This window comes from Ochotona princeps, unplaced genomic scaffold, assembly GCF_030435755.1.
Source record: "Ochotona princeps isolate mOchPri1 unplaced genomic scaffold, mOchPri1.hap1 HAP1_SCAFFOLD_138, whole genome shotgun sequence".
In the NCBI taxonomy this organism is placed as follows: domain Eukaryota; kingdom Metazoa; phylum Chordata; class Mammalia; order Lagomorpha; family Ochotonidae; genus Ochotona; species Ochotona princeps.
In genome coordinates, this window is record NW_026699349.1 from 66557 (window position 1) to 89569 (window position 23013).

The 23013-nt window shown below is 55.6% G+C and overlaps 1 protein-coding gene across 1 annotated transcript in view; it reads right to left on the bottom strand.

The window, feature by feature from the left end:
• The window catches only part of CACNA1B (calcium voltage-gated channel subunit alpha1 B), a 137926-nt gene that overhangs the window by 32240 nt on the left and 82673 nt on the right, over nucleotides 1-23013 (bottom strand). Inside the window, exons 26-35 of the mRNA XM_058659747.1 lie at nucleotides 22289-22449; nucleotides 19808-19945; nucleotides 19500-19701; nucleotides 18066-18230; nucleotides 17749-17859; nucleotides 17341-17424; nucleotides 5344-5460; nucleotides 5080-5145; nucleotides 4052-4143; nucleotides 2863-3007 (exon numbers count right to left, since the gene is read on the bottom strand). Of these exons, the coding sequence (XP_058515730.1) occupies nucleotides 2863-3007; nucleotides 4052-4143; nucleotides 5080-5145; nucleotides 5344-5460; nucleotides 17341-17424; nucleotides 17749-17859; nucleotides 18066-18230; nucleotides 19500-19701; nucleotides 19808-19945; nucleotides 22289-22449 (1281 nt within the window). The remainder of the gene's footprint in view (nucleotides 1-2862; nucleotides 3008-4051; nucleotides 4144-5079; nucleotides 5146-5343; nucleotides 5461-17340; nucleotides 17425-17748; nucleotides 17860-18065; nucleotides 18231-19499; nucleotides 19702-19807; nucleotides 19946-22288; nucleotides 22450-23013) is intronic.

Sequence of the window (23013 nt, forward strand, 5' to 3'; positions counted from 1 at the left end):
TGCTGTGGCCTGAGAGTGTGGCTTTGTGCAGAGCCTGTCTGAACAGCTGACACACAGTGGGGCCAGGTTGGCTGCCTGGGATTTGTGCCTGGATTTGAGTGTCTGGTCTTGACACTCTAGTCATATTTGAGCAGTCTAGAGACCACTGTTTTCACTGCCCACCGGACAGCATTTTCCTGGAAGGCCCTTCTTGTTTTCAAGAGATCAAGACATGATCCTCAATGCTTGGTCTCTGCAGATTCCTCCATACTTTTGTTTCTGCAACCTTGTCTGTCTCCAGCTCACGCCTTTTGTGGTCATGCTGACCTGCTAAACTCTCCCAAGTTTACAGCTGGGATCCAGAGTGACCTTTCCCTTGGCTTTCCTATACTTCTTGTTCTAGCTCTCTTCCCATCACTTTAACGCCAATGCCGTCACAAACTGTCCTTCAGGGAACACGTGCACGAGCCTTGCCTTATTTGTTTCCACTTCCATCTGGACCATCACTCTTGTCGGAAGACCACAGCATGACCTCTCTCTTGATCTCCTCACAACCCACCCTCATCTCAGTTCCTTATCCCTACAACTACACACGAACCCTAACTCAGTCCTAGGCAATAGTACCAGGAGTGCGACCAAGAACTGCCTGCCAAGTGCTGACTTCACACATCTCACTCTGCTCCCACTGCCTACCCTCTCAGTGCACTTCCTAACACTTGTACCACCAACCATTTCTGTTCACCACAGAACCTGCAAAGCAGTGGCTCTGACCCCTCTCCACCCCCAGTTTGGTCCTAATAGAGCCAAAAACACCTTTTTCGCATGACTTACATTAGACTGAAATTCAAGAACTGGATCCCTGAAATCACTTTTTACCAACAGTTACTAGACATAACTATGGCTGCAGGAAGCAGACTGCTGGTTATCGTGTTGGCAAATTACTAAACAAACCTGAGAGCTGCCTCCACGCTGCCTGCCTACAGAGGATTCATGCTTCATCACAGAGCTCCCTGATACAGTGCAGAAGCCCAGATCATCAGGGTTCCCAAGAGCTATGACAATACCTTGTGAAGGTGAGCAGTGCTCTGCACCGACTGTTCTTGGTGTCACTACACAAACTTGACAGGACATGCTGAGGAGGCACCTGAGGCTCTCTCCCCCTGTAGCACAGCTCTCCTCAGCTCTCCACCTAAATCGGTGTGCACTGCTCTCCTTAGCTCTGCACCTCCCTCCATGTGCACTGCTCTGCGCAGCTCTCCACCTCCTTGTATTCCACCTGTCCTGCATATGCCATGGACCCTCAAATCTTAGCTCTGTCGCCTCTCACCTTGGGGATACATGTTCAGCCTTCTCATGTTTCTTGTCCTGACAGCAGTTCAGTTTTAGCATAGCTATTCCTGCCGTCTCATCTTGTCGAGCTCAGATTCCATATTCCTCTCCTACTGACCACAGCATGGTCCGTGGGGGTGGCAGCAACCTGTATGTCTAACATGCACTCATGATGTACATATCCTTAGGTCTGTGCCCTCTGCACCCATGATGTACACACCCTTAGGTCTGTGTCCTCTGCACCCATGACGTACACACCCTTAGGTCTGTGCCCTCTGCACCCATGACGTACACACCCTTAGGTCTGTGCCCTCTGCACCCATGACGTACACACCCTTAGGTCTGTGCCCTCTGCACCCATGACGTACACACCCTTAGGTCTGTGCCCTCTGCACCCATGACGTACATATCCTTAGTCTACGCCCTCTGCACCCATGACGTACACATCCTTAGGTCTGTGCCCTCTGCACCCATGACGTACACACCCTTAGGTCTGTGTCCTCTGCACCCATGACGTACACATCCTTAGGTCTGTGCCCTCTGCACCCATGACGTACATATCCTTAGGTCTGTGCCCTCTGCACCCATGACGTACACATCCTTAGGTCTGTGCCCTCTGCACCCATGACGTACATATCCTTAGGTCTGTGTCCTCTGCACCCATGACGTACACATCCTTAGTCTACGCCCTCTGCACCCATGATGTACACACCCTTAGGTCTGTGCCCTCTGCACCCATGACGTACACATCCTTAGGTCTGTGCCCTCTGCACCCATGACGTACACACCCTTAGGTCTGTGCCCTCTGCACCCATGATGTACACACCCTTAGGTCTGTGCCCTCTGCACCCATGACGTACACATCCTTAGGTCTGTGCCCTCTGCACCCATGACGTACACACCCTTAGGTCTGTGCCCTCCCACATGACTGCACCAAGAACTTACATCTCAGGCAGCTCTGTTTCTTCCTTACCAAGCCCCTTACCTACAGCTGCCCCACCAGTCTCAGAGACAGCCCAGAAAACCACAGGACCTTTTGTCTCTAACCCATATCTAATCACTGCTGCCTTGTCTGAATGCAGTCCGACCAACCCCACCCGACTCCCTCCCCCGCCTTTTGGGCCACTGTCACCTGCTCTCAGCCTCCATTCTGTGAGCACTCTGCTCAGCGGGTGTGGGGCCAATGCCAAGCTGTACCAGTCAGCATACCCTGTCATTGCTCAAGGGCTGCACACAGCATCTGCTGTCATGGGGTCACTGCTCTGGGACACTCAAGCTTAGCGTTGCAGCTGACGTGGCTCACTGGCCACTGTGCCATCATGTGAGGCCCGTGCACCTCCTTCCAGAGGCTAGCAATGCAGGACTTCTGCAAACAACTCTTCCCAATGAAGTCACTGCTTGGCTCATGCAGGTTGTGACAGAGCTGGTCCTTTCTGGAGTAGAGGAGGTTGCTATCCCTGAACCAACAAAGGCCACCGGCACGGGGTCAGCTTGTTATGCGGACCCGCCAGGGAGAGGCACGGGGCCTTCTGAAGCAAGTGAGATGGGTCTTACCAGAAAGGAGCAGAGGAAGATGAAGGAGACGAAGTAGAAGTAGGCAAAGTCACTGCCGCACTCAGTGGCGTTGGCGTGCTCGTCGCAGGCGCGGCTGCTCAAGCAGGACAGCATGATCTCGTGCCAGGCCTCTCCTGTGGCGCTCCTAAGCAGGGGCAGGGCTGTTAGGTCAGCAGCGGCCCTCCCAGAGGAGAGCAGTGTCAGGTGGCCTCCTCTGGGTCCCTGCCGGGGAGCAGCCGGGAGAGCACAGGGAACAGCACAGGGGGTATGCCTGAGGATGAGGCTGAGGGTGTGCAGGGAACCCTGGGCGTGGCAGAAAGAGCCAGGAACTGGAGGGGAGCCCAGCCAAGAGAGCAGAGCGAGCTCTGGTGGGGACCATAGCTGCGAGCACACTGGGAATCGCAAGGAGTGGGCTGAGGGGGTGTCGGGAGCAGGTGGGGGCAGGGCAGAAGGGGCGTTGGCCTCTAACCCTAACTCTCCCCTACACTCAGGCATTCCCATCCTGAGCCAAGCCATTGTACCTTCCCCTAGGCCATCGCCATGGCCTCTGGATCTCCTCCCTGCTCCCACAGATCAGAGAGGCCCCCTCACCGAGTCAGACAAGCGAGGACCCCCCCACACACACCTCAGGTGAGCTACGCTGGACACACCAGGCTGGCCTTCCAGCAACCTGAAGCTGACAGTTCCTAAGCAGCCAGAGGAGCCCCTAGGCAGGTCTTGAGCAGTGTCCCAGCTCCATAAACCCTCACAATAGCTCTTCTGTCCTGGGGCCATGGAGGAAACCCTTTTGCCCCCTCTGTACCCATTGGCACTGTGCCTGTTTGTTGGCACACCTGGCAAGGAAGCACCGCAGCGTGGAAGCTCACGCCCAGGGCATCCTGGCCCTTCGGAGACGTGTTTGCTGGGCTGTATCTGGAAGCCAAGGAGCTGCGGCCCTTGGGAGAAAGGGTGGAGGATGGAGACGTGTCCAGACCTCCCTTGGAGGGGGCAGCTGTCAGCACTGTGAGTAAAAGACAAGGCCAGTGCATGCAACCCAAGGCTACGTGGGGAGAGGATCCTTCAGTGCACCTGCCACATCCTGAGCCTCCCTGGAGGAGGTGAAGGTGAGCTGAGCCCAAGCTCTGGCTCTGGGGACCTCCCTGCCAGAAGCCCTGTCTGGGCACACATCAGCCCGGCTGACATCACTCACCTGAACAGCAGCATCAAGGCTTGCAGAAACGTCCGGAAGTTGTTGTGCCTGTTAATGCTGGTGTCATCATCAAGGGCAATGTTCCCAAAGACCTGAAACCAAGAACAGCAGTGAGCTTGTACAGGGCACTCTCAGCCCAGTGGCCTGGGGCTCCCCACAGGAGCAGGCTGGTGAGCTGGAACTCCTCTGCAGGCATCTACCATACCAGAGGACAGCAGAGACTCCCGTGCGCGCGGCATGATGGGTTCTCACCGGCTTTATCTGAACCTTTCAGGGTAACAAATGTGAATCAGGTAAGAACTGGACTGAGCCTAGAATCTGCAACTGTCCCATTCCTACGTCCGTGCTCTTAAACAGGCTGACCGAAGCAACAAGAAGATGTGATTGTGTGAAATCAGAGAACTCAGCCAGCGTCCACACACGAGCTCTCGCCAGTGCCTGAAACAGCTCTACGTGCTTCCAGGAGACTGAAGACACTGGGGTGTCCCGTCTTCCCATCCTCCACTTCTGGGCTTGCACCTGGAACCCTGCCATGTGTCTCACACGCTCCCCTAGGTGGCCAATCCAGGGACTGCACAGGGGGAACCGATCAGCTGAGGTGGGAAGGACCATCCTGCAGCCGCCTTAGCCTCAGCACCACACACACTACTCTGCAGGCACTGCACCCGCATCCTGGAACTGACACTCCAAACCCACTGACCTCACCACAGTGCCTGTGTGACCCCAGCCCCACTGACCTCATGGACACCACTTGCCTCTGCCTGTGGAGTTCGCAGTGGGCCACGAGCTGCAGCTGCCCCTCTGCTGTGGGAGTCCTCCTCCTTGGAGCAGTCCTATGGCAACTGGGTCCACTAAGCACTTGAGACAGCAACTGCCCCACATGTGTGGAAAATGGAACTGAAGAGTAAGCTTCTTCTGAAATCTGCCCCGTGAACTTCCAAGGGCCCCATTCAGTACCATCCCCAAGCGTCAGCTTCTTTCTACAACACTTGTGCCCACGTCTACCTTCTGGTGTGAGCAGCACCCACCTGCATGCCAATGATGGCATAGATGAAGAAGAGCATGGCGATGAGGAGGCACACGTAGGGCAGCGCCTGCAGACACACAGTCATCAGCCCCGGGCACGCCCGCTGCACTCCTACCACTCACTCAACCCCACCCTGGTGGGCGTCATTGCCCAAGGCCCAGTTCAGGGTTCCGGATGGGTCTCGGCGTGACCAACAACGCCAGTGCAGACCGCAGTAGGGGCACAGGGGTGCACCTTGCCCTCGCTGTGCCAGCCCCAGCATCACCTTGAAGGACTGAACGAAGGTCCATAGCAGGATGCGGATGGTGTAGCCCTGGCGCAGCAACTTGATGAGCCGTGCGGCGCGGAACAGGCGCAGGAAGCTGAGGTTGATAAAGTTGTTCTGCAGAGAAACAGGGGTGTCCTTTGGCCACCTCAATCACCCACAACTGTGTAGATAAGCTGTTCCCACTCCCAGCCTCCCCCTGCCCACCAGTCCCTGTGGCAAGACAGAAAAGTTGTTGGAAAGGGAGGTGAAGATGGAAGTCACCACGTTACAGTGTAAGCAGCTGTGGGTCCCCAAGGGTGCCTGTCCCACCCACCGCCATTCATGCAGCTGTTAAGGGGACAGAGACGCAAGTGCTGCGGTCAGGTGGGCTGGCCACCTACCATGACACAGGTGCGCCTCCTCACATCCCTGCCCATGTTGGGCACTAGGCCCTTCCTTTCTGGGCTGGGTCAGAGGAACCCTTGCCTGCCAGGGCTCCTCAAGGTTGCTCTGGGTCACTTCAGGTTCTGCAGATGGGCCATAGGAGGTGACAGAGTGGTCATCTGACCACTAACACTCTGGAGGCCACTACATGGTCCCCTCAAACAGGCCTTTCTTTGGAACCTGAATTCCCAGCATCGCTCTCCTCCCACAGTGCTCAGGAGTGAGCATGCAAACCCACAAATCCTGGATTCTGAGGACCCTGGGAGTGAGGCTTCAATGGGCCCGTCCGTCTCAGGGTGGCATGGCCCTGGGGTGAGGGGCACAGGAGATGGCCCAGGCACAGCTGGGGCTGTTTGAGGACCTGCCAGCTTCCACTCCATCTACTTGGGGAGCATGGGCCCATGCAGCCAGAGAAATTTTTCAGGTGCGCAAGAAGCCCACATGTTGGTTACCAGGCTCAGTCGTCAAATACAGAGCCTAGACCAGTGCAGCAGGAAGGCATATGTAGTGAAGAGGGAAGGCCTCTCTGTGTGGGACAAGATGGCCAAGGACTTCCCACTGACCTCACCCCCAGGATGTCAGGAGGCAGGGTAGGGTACAAGGTGACAGCAAGTTAGGGGTGAGAGGTGATCCCAGGACCTGGGTTGCTCCAGCAGATCTGCAGGGGCAGGGACAGTGAGAACACAGCACTTGGCCAGCTCAAGCAACCAGCACGGACAAGAATTCGAGAAGACTTGGAGGAGAAAAACGCTGCCCGGTTGGGAGGCGGGGGGTGGAGAGCAGCTGGGTATCTCTCCACTATAGCCCAGTCCTGTGGAGGCTGGAGTCCCACCTCAGGATTGCGCTTCCCCAAGGGCCCAGTGGCACTCAGGAAGGGGGCAGGTGAGGGACAGACAGGCTGCCCAGAAGGCTGTAGAAACAACACAGTGACAACCCCCAGAGCATGGTGTAAACATGGTGACAATAGCCAGATAGTCCAAGCCACAGCAGGACAGGTGGGCAGCTCCATACCAGCCACATGCAGGCCGGCAGAGGGACACAAGCGTCACCTCTGGCCTCAAACACCTGGGAAGTGGACATGGCCACATTTCCTCCCAGAGTCCACGGCGTCTGTTGCAGAGGCAGCTCCCCTCTCCAAGGCCAAACCCTCCTTGTTACTAGCCCAGGCTGAGCAAGAAAGGCCCACACACCCCTCAATACAGCTGACCCACCCTGGGGGATGCCAGGCCTATAGGAAGAATCTGACAGTGCCCCAGCACCTCAAGGCACTGTCCCGTAGATGATGGCTTCCCCTGACTTCAAGCTCACCCTGGGTTCTGGGGGGGGTCATGGAAAGGTGCGGGGCATTGGGCCTGCTGAGCCCCTGTCTGCATCCCACCTACTCAGAGATGAGCTCTGCCCACCACCAGTCAAGGGCTCTCCACGTCTCTCCATGGCAGTGGGACCACATGAACACACACGTGTGTGGTGGGGATGAGTGCCGTGAAAGGAAGGGTACACAAGGCTGAGCCCATGTCCAGCCCCCGCTCCCCGCACGAGGCTGAGCCTGTAACCAGCTCCCCCTGCACGAGGCTGAGTCCACACCCAGAACCCTCTGCACGAGGCAGAGTCCACACCCAGAACCCTCTGCACGAGGCAGAGTCCACACCCAGAACCCTCTGCACGAGGCAGAGTCCACACCCAGAACCCTCTGCACGAGGCAGAGCCAGTGCCGTGATGCCATGGCTCCTGCAGAGCTCCAGCTTCCCTCCCTAGTGTAAACTCTCATGGGGCAGTGTGCAGGTTCTGCGATGGGAGCCTTGAACACCTGCTGTTCTCTTGGAGCTGATGCCTGTGTGCACATCTGGCTCTGGAGGCCCAGGAGGGAGGCCCTAGCTGTCCCTGCCCCAACACAAGCTCACTGAGGGCATGGAACTGCTGAGTCACGGAGGCAGAGCCTCACACCCATCACCCAGATCCTGGGATCTAGAGTCTCATTGCAGGGTGTGTTGGGAGGCTGAAGCTGCGTCATCTGACATCACCAAGGGGATGCCACAGGGGGAGCTGCCTGCAACAGCAACTGTGGACACCAGGGCTCAGGGACCTCCTCGAGCCTTAGGCAGTCCCAGAACACCTTCCCTGCTCTAGAACCATCCAGAGCCAGGCAGCTCTCGGGAGCTGCGGGAGCTGGGGAGCAGTGCCTGAGGCCACAGGTGAGGGTGGATGACAGGTCCAGCAAACAGAGAGAGAGGAGAGGCAGAGCAAGCAGGACAGGAGGTGTGACCGACCCTTTCCTGTATGTGGTGTTTCATGGATGGACATTGGCGGATCATTGACAGATTGGGGTGGTTTGAGCAGCAGCACAACATACAGACGGAGACATGGGTTTTCACGTTGTATGTTGGTTGGATGGCGTGAGTCAGCAGGTAGGTTAGGGTAAACCAAGAACAGAAACAGAAACAAAAGAGAAAAAGGGGTCATCAGAACAAGCAACAATTCAAACTGAATATTCAACTACAAAGTTCCAGGATTTGAATAAATGGCACATTTTTTTCTTTAAACACGTCAGATCAAAGCACGGTTTTGAGATCTGTAGGATACGCAGACAGGTGGCATTCATTTGCATTCTTATCTATAATGCAAATCGAGAGATGATTCAGATGCTCATTTTTTATTTCCAGGCAAAGAAATCAATGTCAGTTTGATGCCAGCTTGGCGCCCTCTCCAGGTGCCATGGTTAGACCTCTGCTCTATTTGACTTTTAAGCTGAGGATGGAAACTGACACTCATATTTTTGCCTAAGAAAGAAAAGGATGTTCACAAAGGAAACAGATGGGTGGTTCTGAATGAGAAGCGGACGGACGGACGGACGGGCACCACCAGTCCAGGACACAGCCATTGCTCTTCTGTCCTGCACAGGCCACACCCAACTCCCAGGGCAGTGGAGTCCACAGCGTAGTTGAGCCTTCCCATCAGGGCTTCTTTGCCTTCTGGCCAGCCCACTGGGCAGCAAGGCCTGATGGGGCTGCCAGAGAGAGCTTGCTGGAAGATGGGCCTTGACCATCCAGCCAAGGAGGGACAAACTGCTGTAAGTGCATGGGACAGACCTCTGAAGTACACAGTCTACTTCCTCAGAAGCCACCGTATATCACTGCCCTCTGTGTTGCCGGCAAGAGCACCTCGATGCACCCCTCCTCTGCCTGCCCACTTGGGAGCAGAAGTCGGAACATTCTCTCAAAAAGAAGTTGCATGTGTATGGGGTCTTCCACAGGGCTCCTCACTGCAACGAGCATTCATTTTGTGCCATGGGGAGGCCAACAGCATCTGAATTGTAGTCAACCTGCCCCTCTCGGGAAACAACCAGAACCAAGAGCTCCAAGACAGACATGTGCACAGGGAACACAGCACAGCACAGCAGGAGATGTGCACACACACACAGGGAACACACCACAGCACAGCAGGAGATGTGCACATAGACACAGGGAACACACCACAGCACAGCAGGAGATGTGCACACAGACACAGGGAACACACCACAGCACAGCAAGAGATATGCACACAGACACAGGGAACACACCACAGCACAGCAGGAGATGTGCACATAGACACAGGGAACACACCACAGCACAGCAGGAGATGTGCACACACACAGACAGGGAACACACCACAGCACAGCAGGAGATGTGCACACAGACAGGGAACACACCACAGCACAGCAGGAGATGTGCACACACACACAGGGAACACACCACAGCACAGCAGGAGATGTGCACACACACACAGGGAACACACCACAGCACAGCAGGAGATGTGCACACAGACACAGGGAACACAGCACAGCACAACAGGAGATGTGCGCACAGACACAGGGAACACACCACAGCACAGCAGGAGATGTGCACACACACAGACAGGGAACACACCACAGCACAGCAGGAGATGTGCACACAGACAGGGAACACACCACAGCACAGCAGGAGATGTGCACACACACACAGGGAACACACCACAGCACAGCAGGAGATGTGCACACAGACACAGGGAACACAGCACAGCACAACAGGAGATGTGCGCACAGACACAGGGAACACACCACAGCACAGCAGGAGATGTGCACACACACAGACACGGAACACACCACAGCACAGCAGGAGATGTGCACACACACAGACAGGGAACACACCACAGCACAGCAGGAGATGTGCACACAGACAGGGAACACACCACAGCACAGCAGGAGATGTGCACACACACAGGGAACACACCACAGCACAGCAGGAGATGTGCACACACACAGGGAACACACCACAGCACAGCAGGAGATGTGCACACACACAGGGAACACAGCACACCAAGAGCACTTTGCAGTTTTCCAGCTTTCTTGCTACGATTATCCAGATCATCAGTTTTTACGAATATACGATGTATACTAACCCTAAATAAAACAAATCCCCACATGATCAGCAGCCAGCTCAGGAGAGCGCCTGCTCATTTGTCTTACTGATTTACTAAGGAGCCTCTTGGCTGTCCCTCTCTTGCACTTCTGGCTGAACTGACCTCACGTCATCTCATGGGTCAGAGGTCACTGTGCAGTGTCCCTGGCCTGCCTTTCGTCCACCTCTGTGCCCCTCTGCCCAGTTGACAGGTGGCCTGCCTTCAGGAAGTCTGACCAGAGACTCAAACCTGTTGTGTCCAACTGTACACTGACCTGCAGCAGGCCTGTCCCACACAGTCCTTGTCAGTCCACGAAGGGTAATCCACGCTCCAAGTGCTCATGACAAAAGGCCTGGTGGGATTCTCATCTCAGCCTTCACAACTGTGTGGTCCACCCATCACTCCAACCTCCAGCCACATCCAGAACTGAAGAGCTGCTCTGCACCATTCCAACCTACAGCACCAACTGACTCACAGCAGGAATGCCACACGGCACCCTGTCCAGCTCAGGGCCTCATCATGTCCAGCTCAGGACCTGACACCCAGAGTCTACACAGCATTCTGTCCAGCTTAGGGCCCGACATCCAGTGTCCACATGGCACCCTATCCAGCTTAGGGCCCAACACCAAGTGTCTACACAGCACCCTGTCCTGCTTACGGCCCGACACCAAGCGTCCACACAGCACCATGTCCAGCTCACAGCCTGACCCTGTCCAGCTCAGACCCTGACACCAAAAGTCTACACAGCACCCTGTCAGGCTCAGGGCCTGACACCCAGTGTCTACACAGCACCATGTCCAGCTTAGGTCCCGACACCTAGTGTCCACATGGCACCATGTCCAGCTCAGACCCTGACACCAAAAGTCTACACAGCACTCTGTCGGGCTCAGGGCCTGACACCCAGTGTCCACATGGCACCGTGTCCAGCTCAGGGCCCAACACCCAGTGACCACATGGCACAGTGTCCATCTCAGGGCCTGACAGCTAGTGTCCACTTCGACATCTTTCCTAAGGACGTATTCAGGTCAGGCCAGAGCAGAGGAGATTCAGCATTCTGTGGTCCTACCCAACCTCACCCTTGTCACTTGGTGGAGTATCTGGCCTGCTCCATGCACCCAGAGCACCTGTCACACACAGCCCCAGCAGTACAGTTTGTCACTTGGTGGAGTATCTGGCCTGCTCCACGCACCCAGAGCACCTGTCACACACAGCCCCAGCAGTACAGTGATGACTTCCAGGACATCACATCTTTCATTTCTGTTTCCTCCCTTCACTCATTTCCCAGACTCCTACCAGATCCTCTTCTAAGTGAAGGCCTTGCACCAAGTTCTTAGTGACACAAGCGCCTGTGCTGCCCTCTCTGATAAGAAGCCAGGAGCTCCACCCAGGTCTCCTTCTTGGGTGGCAGGGCCCAAGCACTGGACCATCCTCCGCTGTTTTCCCAGTCCTTTAGCATGGAGCTTGATGGGAAGTACAGCAGCTAGGCACGAAACAGCACCCATATGGGAAGCTGGCGATGCGGTCGGAGGATTAACCTGACACACCACTGTGCCACCCTAACAAATCTTATAGATCTTGAATGCGGCCTTGACTTTGTTAAAATTTTAGAAACAGTTTGGGCCAACATTGATACAGTGGGTTAAGCCGCTTGTGACACCAGCATCCCATCTGGGTTCCAGTTCAAGTCCTGGCTGTTCCACTACCAATCCAACTCCCTGCAGATGCACCTAGGAGAACAGTGGAGGGAGACCCAGAGGGACTCCCAGGCTCCTGGTCTTCAGCCTGGCATAGCCCCAGTTGCTGTGGCCAACTGGGATCTTCCAGTGGATGGAAGATCTTAGTATCTCTGTGTCTCTCTCTTTCTGTCTCCTTTGCTTTGTAACTCTACCTTTTAGAAAAGAAAAACAATTTTTTCGAGGCAGCTTGTGAAGTTCCACAACACAAAGATTAACTCTGACATTTCACTGGGATTGCATAGAATCTGCAAATCATTTGGGTAAATTTATATATTTCTAATGTCCCACATATACAAGTTTTCAAATGTATGGCATAAGCTGTTCAACATATTATTTTGTCTAGTCAGGACCCCTTTTCCCTTCTTTGCATTGTTTATTTGGCAGTTTTTCTCTGGTTAATCCTGCCAGGGTTATGTCCATTTTTAAGTCTTTAGACTTGATGAATTTTTTAAAGATTTATTTATTTTATTACAAAGTCAAGATATACAGAGAGGAGGAGAGACAGAGAGGAAGATCTTCCATCCGATAATTCACTCCTCAAGTGACCGCAACAGCTGGTGCTGCGCCGATCCGAAGCCAGTAACCAGGAACCTCTTCCAGGTCTCCCACATGGGTGCAGGGTCCCAAAGCTTTGGGCCGTCCTCGACTGCTTTCCCAGGCCACAAGCAGGGAGCTGGATGGGAAGTGGAGCTGCCGGGATTAGAACCGGCGCCCATATGGGATCCCGGTGCGTTCAAGGCGAGGACTTTAGCCACTAGGCCTCTGCGCTGGGCCCTAGACTTGATGAATTTTTTTCTACTAAGCTTATATACTTTCTATTTCTGTAATTTCTAGTTTTATTCTACTTAATTGGGCTGTCCTCTGCTATTCTTTTTTCTGACTTGCTGAATGCTTCCTGCTTTAATTTTCATACACTATTCTTTTAATATAAACATTTCAAACTGTGAATTTCTTTCAAATGGTCATTCATCACTGTTCCTGAGGAATCCATTCCGGGACCCTGCATGGAAGCCAACGGCAGAGACTCAGCCCTTCTAAAACACTGCATATCATGTAGATGCTAGGCTCGCCTGCACACTCCCGGGCACCCTGGACCACACAGAGAGCTGGCTAGGTGTGAATGCTGTGGGAGTGGCACTGTCACTCTTCTGTCCAGGGCACAGTTGGGACATGTCCAATACAGAGGCTACTTCCTCTCAGCACTTCCAACCTTGAGTTCCTGGACAGGCACCCTGTCCTGCCATGTCCTCGGGGTGCTGTGAGTTGGATGCATTTTCTGATCCCATTCTTCTTCTGTTTTGACCTGTGGTTTATCCAGAAACTTCTGTCCTCAGACACAGAGGGCATTGGCTACTGTTCTCTACACCAGCGCTCAACAAACTTACACCCATATTGGCCCCGCCTACCCTTTAAAATTTTATTTTGTTTTATTTTAAAGGTGGAGTTAGAGAGGAGAGACATGGAGAGATTTTCCATCTGCTGATTCGCTCCCCAAATGGTGGCAACAGCTAGAGCTAAGCTGATCCAAAGCCAGGAACCAGGAGCGTCCTCTGGTTCTCCTGTATGGGAGCAGGGTCCCGAAGACCTGGACCATTCTCCACTGTTTCCCAGACTATAGGCACGGAGTTGGATAGAAAGTGGAGCAGCCAGGACTCAAACCAGAGCCCTACTGGATGCCGGTTCTGCAAGCGGCGGCCTCACCTGCTACATGACAATGCTGGCCTGGGGCCTCAGTCTCCTAACACTCAAATTCCCAAGACTCCAGCCCTGCAAGTGGAGGTCCAGCTGTGGGTCCACAGGACCCCAGAGCCTCCCTGCAGAATAAGCCAGAATTGTGCTCCATGGGACTGACATGCGGAATGCCGTCCCCGCCCCCTTCTGGCACTCCATCACATCCGTCACATGGGAACCCCAGGTCTGATCCTATTACCATCAGCCCCAGGTGGGTTCATGGAAGGACCCTCTCAGGATGGGTACCTTAGGCTCTGTTGGCCAGCTAGATTTTCCTCTGCTGGTGTAAGGTGGCAGTAGCTCCTAGTGTGTGGCATCAATGAGGAACACTGTGGCTTGATGGGTAAAGCTGTCGCTGACAGCACCAGGATCCCATACTGGAGCACTGCTTCAAGTCCCAAACCAGCTTCCTGCTAACGCACCCAGGAAGGCAACTAAGGATGGCCCACGTGCCCAAGTGCTGGGGCTCTGCCACCCAAGGGGGAGACCCAGGTTGGTTCCTGTCTTCTGGCCTCAGCCTTGGAGGAAAGAAGCGCATGCAGCCATGGATAGCTCACTGTACCTCCAGAGCTGTGACAAGGCTGAGACCAATCAGGGAGCCCTGGTGACAGCTACCAGGCCATGGGTCTCGCGTGCAAGGAGACAGCCAGCGGGACACTGCACAGAGTCAACATCCTCCAAGCAGGTACCCACAAGCCTCCTGCCAGCACTGCTGTGGATAGCCGTGACCCCCACAGGCTTCCCCAGGCCCACAGCTTCAAGGAGTGAGGGCCCCCCTGAGGAAGGACCCTGGAGCACCAGAGAGCTCATCCCCCACCTTGCCCGAAGAGACACAGCTCGTTTTCTAGAGAGTAGAATCCTGCTTCTCTTTAAGGTTGCTGGCACAAGGCCCAAGCCAACAGTGACACTGGGAGGCAGAAACAGGGTGGCTCCAGGGCAGAGCACAAGCACAGACAGCCCAGCCTCTTTGGGGTGCTCCAGTGCACCTCCAACACAACTGGAATTTATCTGCCCAAATCCCACATCAACCTTCAGGGGTGAATCCCTGGCTCCCTGACAAGGGGCAGGACTGTGGGCAGCAGCCGGGAAGGTGGGTTCCAGATACCAACACCCCAGCCCAGTGGTCCATGGGGAGGCCGTACCCCTTGCAGGGTGGGGCTGAGTGCCATCTCACTGAGGTCACAGACCTGGGGTAGAGCTCCCTCAGTCACTCTGTTCACACTGATTCTCACACAGCACCAAGCATGATGCATGACATATAACGTGGGAACAGCAGGCTCAGGGCTCCCTGTCACCTCAGAGTTGGGGTCTTCACCACGACAGGCCTGCTCAGCCTCTAGTCCTGGCACACAGTCACGCGCTGAGGGAACACTCCGCCAGGCCCCATGGCTGAGGGGCAGAGGCAGCTGGTACTCCTGAAGATGTTCGCGGTCTCGGCCTTTAAGCTTGGCCTGGTTAGCTGGCCCACTGCTGGACTGAGGCGTGGCTGGGGTAGACATGTTGACCAGTACATGGGGCACAACCCATGTCAGGAAGCACTCAGGGTCCAGCCTGGACTCCACAGTGAGAGGCAGGAAGTCACTGAACCTTACCCTCTGCTCTTGTCTTAGGTTACAGATGGTGTCTACCATTTGGGAAGTTCTGCTACCAGAGGACAGGTCTGAGTGCCAAAGAGCTTCATGGCAGATCCACACAGTACTGTCAGCCCCAAGACAGACATGTGTTCCAGAGGCTCCCATGGCACTATAGCGCTATATGCAGCAGACCAAGACCCTGGGCAGCCTCTTGCTTCATGGGGTGGGTGGAGGAGCAGCTGCTACACAAGGGCCCCACAGCACCTGCCAGGCACAGTCATGTCTACTACACCAGGGTGCCGGCAGCTCTGGGGACAAGGACATGGGCCCCCTGGGACTCTGCTGAGTGTGTCTGCAGGGCAGGCACCTGATAGCTGCCCCGCTCCACCCACCACATACCTCATGCAGGCTTTGCTACCACTCAGGCTGACTCACAAGGGGCCATCCAGGCCTCCAAGGGCGCCTGCCTCAATCCCAGCTCACAATGGGCCAGCCTAGGCCTCCCTAGGGGTCCTGCAGGACAACTGAAAGCCAGGGATAAGGCAGGCTCTTGGAAGTGCCTGGGGTCGCCCCTGTCTATGTGGAGAAAGAAGTCCCCACACTTCATGTTCCAGGACCCCATGCAGGACCTGGGGAAGATGCACATGGGGTGGGCTTGAAAGGGTCCTGTGTTTGAGTGCCCACCAGAGGCGCTTACGGTGCTGGGGTTTCAGCTGGCGTAAGTTGGCCAACAGATGCCAGCCAGACCAGGTCTCACCAGTACTACCGTTTACAGAATGGACCCATGGATGAAGGGCCACAGCTGTCAACATCTTCTCAGCGAGGCTGGTGTAGCCATGGCCAATGCTGACCACCCAGCTGACACAGCCCAGGGCCTCTATGGGTGATAGTGCCTTTTGTCAAGCAGCCACTTGGTAGGGGAACCAACTGCCCTGGAACTCCCTCGCCTACAAAGGGCAGGGTGTGTCTTTGGCAGGATCCACAGCCCAGGTGGGAAGGCCACCTTTCCTGAGGCAAGGCCTGGGCCTGCATTAGCACTGCAGGCTGCCCAGCACAGAATTCCAAGAACATAGAGGCACTCAGCACCACATCACCCAGGGGCACCAACAGGAGCTGCAGAAGGAGCATCTCAGAGCCTTAAGGGAGTGATACTGGCATGGCAACACTCCTCCTAGGGATGGGTGCTGCTCATGCCACTGACTGCCCAGCTGGTGAAACACAGCAAACATGGCAGGGAAGAGCAGCCCCTCCTGCCATCACCACAGGGCTCTGGGGTGGCCTCTGCGCTCACCTTCCTCTGTCAGATATGGCCAATCCAGAGGTGTGGCTCAGAGGACAGTGGGAAGTGTACACCAAGGAACACCAGAATCCCCAACAGCCCCTGGGCAACTGGGGGGTCCTCGGGCCTGAAAGCCAACAGGAAGGCTTCCTGGGGCGTTCCCTGATCATTGTGCAGGAGCTGCAGGCCCCTGGGGCCTCTAGGGTCCCTTTCTGACTGGGTGGACAATGACCTCAGCCACAGTCGGGCTCTGGTCACCAGGCCAGCAACCAGAGTGGTAGGAGGCTCCAGGAGGAGTGCTGGGGGAAGTCAATGGACATCCCACAGCTTTTAGATACACAGCAATGCCCACTTCAGTGTCCACTCCTAGGGTTAGGGTTAGGGTCTTAATCCAAGACCAGCAAGTCAACATGTCACATTTCGGGAATTCTGCTTCATAATTTGGTCCTTTAAAATCCATAAAAGGGGGCTTATAAACATCAGTGTCTCTCGACACACACACACAGCAACATCCCTGAAAATCTGACACCAGAACACATAGGCTCAGTTTACATATTCTGACACCAAGTGGCTACACACATACGTGTTAGACCCAAGTGCCTGTGAAAGACTTGTCTTTTTGGTCACTTGTCACCAAGGGGGTTCTTAGGCCACAAGCCCAGGAGACCTCAGGGACTACATTTACTCAATGGGGAATCTTTGCTGAGACAATACCCAGTCCACAGCGCCACTTCTGTAGGGGTTCCTGGAAGCCCGGGGCAAGGAGGATGCCCTGGGGGAACACCTTCTAGAAGAGCGCCACTCTGAAGCACTGGAGAGAACAGGAGATGCCACTCACCGCAATCTCTGTTACTAAAATATCGGTAATACTTCCCAGCACAGTGACGAAGTCGAAGACATTCCAGGCATCTCTGAAGTAGTTCTGCAGAGAGAGAAGGCAGTCAGTGCTGGGGCCGGGGACAGCTGTCCACACAGGGGGCTGGGGTGAGGGGGACACACGGGCCACCCCGCAGTCAGGGAAAACTGCCAGTGTCAACAGAAGCTACACCCAGGTCTGCCGACACAGCTGGGCCAGGGCAAGTGCGGAACCAAGGCTGTGTGTCTGGAGAAAAGGGACCTGGCCCTGCCTTCCTCCCACTCACAAGTGCTCAGGGTGGGGCAGGGGACTCCCTGGTTCCAAACTACCAGCGCCAAAGACCACTGTGCAGAGGAAGGGCTGCAGGGCTGGGAGGGTGTGCAGACGTACCAGCACCCCAAAGGCGATGATCTTCAGCACGCACTCCATGGAGAACATGGATGTGAACACCACATTCAGGCACTTCAGCATCAACTCGTACTCATAGGGTGCGTCGTAGAACTGCCAGAAGGAGGCCCATTGGGCTCAGCAACCACCTCAGCCTCACCATGGGCAAGCATAGGACACACCCCCACCTCCCCATTCAAGTTTTCTGGAACCTTCTCACTGCCTCAGCCCAAAGACAGCACAGGGCAGTGGGATTCCACAGGCGTCCTCACCCGTGGCCTTGGGGAGAGCCCAGCTACCTTCGGGGGATCCCTGCACACCTTCATCATCAGCACCACTGTGTTGAGGGCGATCATGGCCATGATGAAGTATTCGAAGGGTGGCGAGACCACAAATGTCCACGTCTTGTACTGGAATGACTGCTTGTTCTGAGGCATGTAGCGCGTCAGGGGCTTGGCGCTGATGGCAAAGTCGATGCAAGCCCTCTGCACAGGGAGAGGGGAGCACCAGGTGCTGAGGGTACGTCCTGAGAGCACACAGGCCCTGCGGTGGGGAGGGTGATGGGAGCAGCCCGGGCCTGGCCATCCTTACAGGGAGGAGCAGACTACACTGAGTGACCCCCACACTGCCCACAGACCACACCAAGAGACCCCATCTCACCCACAGACCATGCAAAAGACCACACCCCACCCACAGACCATGCCAAGAGACCCCATCCCCACAGACGATACCAAGAGACCACACCCCACCCACAACCCACACCAAGTGATCCCCACCTGCCAACAGACCACTCCAGGAGATACCACCCCACCCACAGACCACACCAAGAGATCCCACCCCACCCACAGACCACACCAAGAAACCACACCCCACCCACAACCCACACCAAGTGATCCCCACCTGCCAACAGACCACTCCAGGAGATACCACCCCACCCACAGACCACACCAAGAGATCCCACCCTACCCACAGACCACACCAAGAGACCACACCCCACCCACAACCCACACCAAGTGACCCCCACCTGCCAACAGACCACTCCAGGAGATACCACCCCACCCACAGACCACACCAAGAGATCCCACCCCACCCACAGACCACACCAAGAAACCACACCCCACCCACAACCCACACCAAGTGATCCCCACCTGCCAACAGACCACTCCAGGAGATACCACCCCACCCACAGACCACACCAAGAGATCCCACCCCACCCACAGACCACACCAAGAGACCACACCCCACCCACAACCCACACCAAGTGACCCCCACCTGCCAACAGACCACTCCAGGAGATACCACCCCACCCACAGACCACACCAAGAGACCCCCACTTGCCAACAGACCTTGCCAAAAGACCCCACACTGCCCACAGACCATGCCAAAAGACCCCACCTCACCCACAGACCATGTCAAAAGACCCCACCTCACCCACAGACCATGCCAAAAGACCCCACCCTACCCACAGACCATGCCAAGAGACCCTACCCCACCCACAGACCTTGCCAAAAGACCCCACCCACAGATCATGCCAAAAGACCCCATCCCATCCACAGACCCCACACCAAGTGATCCCCACTTGCCAAGAGACCACTCCAGGAGACACCACCCCACCCACAGACCATGCCAAGAGACCCCATCCCACCCACAGACCATGCCAAGTGACCCTCACCTGCCCACAAACCCCACGCCAACTGGCCCCACATCCAGGCACAACCCACACCCAGCACAGAGGCAGGATAACATCCACTCACCTCGTTCTTCTCCAGGCTGCACTCAGACATCACTTTGTCCCCCTGCTCCTGGAAGGTGATGATGATCAAGGCCACAAAGATGTTGACAAAGAAGAAGGGGAAGACCACAAAGTAGACCACATAGAAGATGGACAGCTCCATGCGGTACCCAGGGCTTGGGCCCTGCTCCTCGTAGGTGGCGTCCACGGAGTGTTTCAGTACCCTGGGCCGAGCAGAGATGGTGTCACAGCCCCAGGGGTTCACAGCCAGCACTGGGGAGGGCAGAGCTCAGGGTGCTCACCCATCCCCGCTTGGCAGCCAGTACTTACATGGGCCAGCCTTCTCCTGTGGACACCGTGAAGAGTGTCAGCAGGGCCCAGAGCACGTTGTCGTAGTGGAAGTCATACTTTTTCCATTGCCTTGGCTGGGCTTCCACTTCATCCTTCTCGTAATCCAGGTACTGACCCCTGGGGATGGAGGCAGAGGAGGACGGATGTCAGGATTAGCTGCTCAGAGCCAAACAGTCTGTGGATAGGGTCGGCAGATGCTGGGAAGGACACCAAGACCCTCGCAGGAGAGGGGGCAGCATCCATGACACAAGTCCCTGGGGGTAACTGGAGGCTACTCACCCCAGAAACAAAATAATTCATGTGAACCTCACCTCACTCTATACCCTAAAATGAGCCTGAAATGGATTAGAGGTCTCAATACAAAATGCAGAAACAATAAAAATGTAAACACCTTAGAAGAGAAGAAAGAAAATCTTCAAGAACTGATATTTGGGGAGGGTTCTCAGGCAGAAACAGGGCTTTCACCAAGTTCCACACTCCGTGCTTCAAAGGTACCAGCAGGTGAGTGAAAAGTCAGGGTGCAGATGCAGACCCCTGCTGTTGAGACCCCTGCACGGGACTGCACCCACCCAGGGCCAGCAGCCCACAGCTGGTGGTCAGTGCCACATCCCTCCCACCAGATCAAACATCTTACACAGCCTGCGGGTCAGGTGGTCCCCACCCTGGTCCAGAGCTTATAAACAACTCCGAACATGAAAGCATAAGGTGGGAACAGGCTCTGAACAGACATTCCCAGAGAAGACAAATGGACAGGAAGCACAAGAGAAGATGCCAACAGCACCGGCCATCAAGCCCAAGCATGCCAAAGCTACCCATGAGACCAGAAACCAGGAAAACTAACCCTGTGTACTGCTGGGGTGAACCCTAACAGACTCAGTCACCCTGGCACCAACCTGCTGGGCTGCCAACCCCAAGTGACCACCTCATCACCCACTCACTTCAGGTGGACACTCAAGAGAATCGAGATGTTACCCAAGTGTCCACCACAGTGGTGCTCGTCACAGTGTAGAGGGGACACAGCGCCTGCCAACATGTGGATAAATATGCAGGAGAGGGGACGACGCACACACAGGAACTGGTCCCCGAGACTGCACAGCATGAGCAAGGCCACATGGGGTAGGATTGTGTGTGCACACAGGGCCCAGAACAGGGGGCTCCACAGAAGTAGAACACAGACAAGGGGCTGTTCAGGGTGGGGTGTGGACACAGCAGGTGGCAGATACAGAGCACAAGTCTATTTACTTTCTGGGGTAAAGAAATGTCCTAACTTTGCTGTGGGGATGGTAGCATGCATGATGGATATTCTGAAACCCATCAAACTGTACTCTCCAAATGAATTGTTTGAATAATACGTAAGTAGGATTGCAGATACCATCTCAACAGTCATTTTCCAAGCTCTGGGCACCTGCAGGCCAAGCCCAAAGATCAGTCCCAGTGAACACAGGTCTTCACATTGAAGGCAGAAGGCACCCCCGCCATGCAACAGGTGTCTTGTGGTACAAAGGAATAAAACACAATTTGGACTATAGTGAAATCAGGAAGGTACGCTGAAAGGGCAGCTAGTCCCTGGCACAGGTGGTTATCACAATCCTTCAGCTGACCAAGCTCCTGCCCAGAGACTGTAGGACCTGCATACGACCAAGACGGAGACTCACCCATGAGAACAGGCCAAGACTTAGAGAGGCTTTTCCCAGAGCCAGCATGCACGGGGCACCATCTCCTGGTCATCACCCCAACCCGTGGAAGCCTCTGTGGACACCACTCCCCCCAGGACTGAGGCAGGAGACACAGGTCCCAAGCTGGCTCGCACACCAAGCCAGAGGGCGCTCCTCCACATCGGGGCAACACTGGCCAGGCCTGGGGAAGCAGCCACGTTGGCGAGCACCCACACAGGCCACACAGCCCATGACGGCAGTCCTCACATGGCTCCCGAGCAGACGTGAGCGCCACTCAGGCAGCCCACGGGCTGGCCAGGGACACAGAAGATGGAAAGCTCTGGGATGTCCACATGAGACAACTTCCCATACGACCTTCCAGCCCACACTGTGTCCCACTCCCCTGAAGGCACCTCTCGTGCCTGCCTTGAGGGTAGGGCCAGACTCAGGCAGACCTCAGGACTGGCACAGAGGTGAGAGTGGCTCCAAGTTAGGGTCAGGATTAGGGTTAGGACCAGGGTCAGGTTCAGGGTCAGGGTCAGAGCCCAGTCTGATATCAAGGATTGCAGTCTGCGGCTCCATAAAAGCCCAGTGCCCCCTGCATGTCGGGGCAGTAAGTGGTCAGCTCAGGACACAGTTGCTCCTGGATCCTGCTGAGAAGGAAGTGCTTGGGAGCCTCTGGGTGATCCCCAGACCCAGGCACACTCCTCTCTGGGAACAGCAGCCTAGCACAGAGCCAGTGACCCTCCAGCGGTGCTAAGGGACTAGCAGGCCTTGTCTCCCCTCCCCCGCCACCTCAGTTTACCTGCAGTCCCTCTCCAGCTCCTTGGACTCGTCAGTGCAGTAGAAAAACTTTCCTTTGAAGAGCTGCACGGCAATGACAGCAAAGATGAACATAAAGAGCATGTAGACGATGAGGATGTTGAGCACGTTCTTCAAGGAGTTCACCACACAGTCAAACACCGCCTGCAGGGAGGGGCGGGGCTGTGAGGGGGAGGCACAGGGCGGGGCCAGAGCTGTGAGTGGCAGGGCAGGGCTGAGCCCTGAGGTTAGGGCCACAAGGCAGGGATGGAGCCAGAGATACGAAGAATGGGGCTGGACAGGGCAGAGTAGAGGGGACCAGGACGGAGGGCAGGGAACCAGGCTCAGAGCCTCAGGTGCCCATAGACATTTGAGACCTGCTGGGTCCTCGGGTCCCCGACAAGGGGAAGGTTCTACAATTAGCTGCCTTGACAAGGAAAACTGACAGGCAGTTATCTTGGCCTTGACAGAGTGAGCAAGGAGATGCTAGCAGAGGCTGCTGGACTCAGAAGACTCCAGTGCCCAGGCTACCCACCCAGGGTCCCAAGCTAGGCAGAGGTGGCCAGTCTCTCACCCTGTTGCTGCCCATCAGTGGGGAGGAGCACAGGGCAGGCAGAAGACACAGCAGCGGTCCAAAGAGACTGTCATCTCATCTGAACCCCTGGGTATCTCCAAGGTCCTCTTACACCTGCCAACTTATAGCCCTCCTGTCCTTCATGCCCAGCGCTG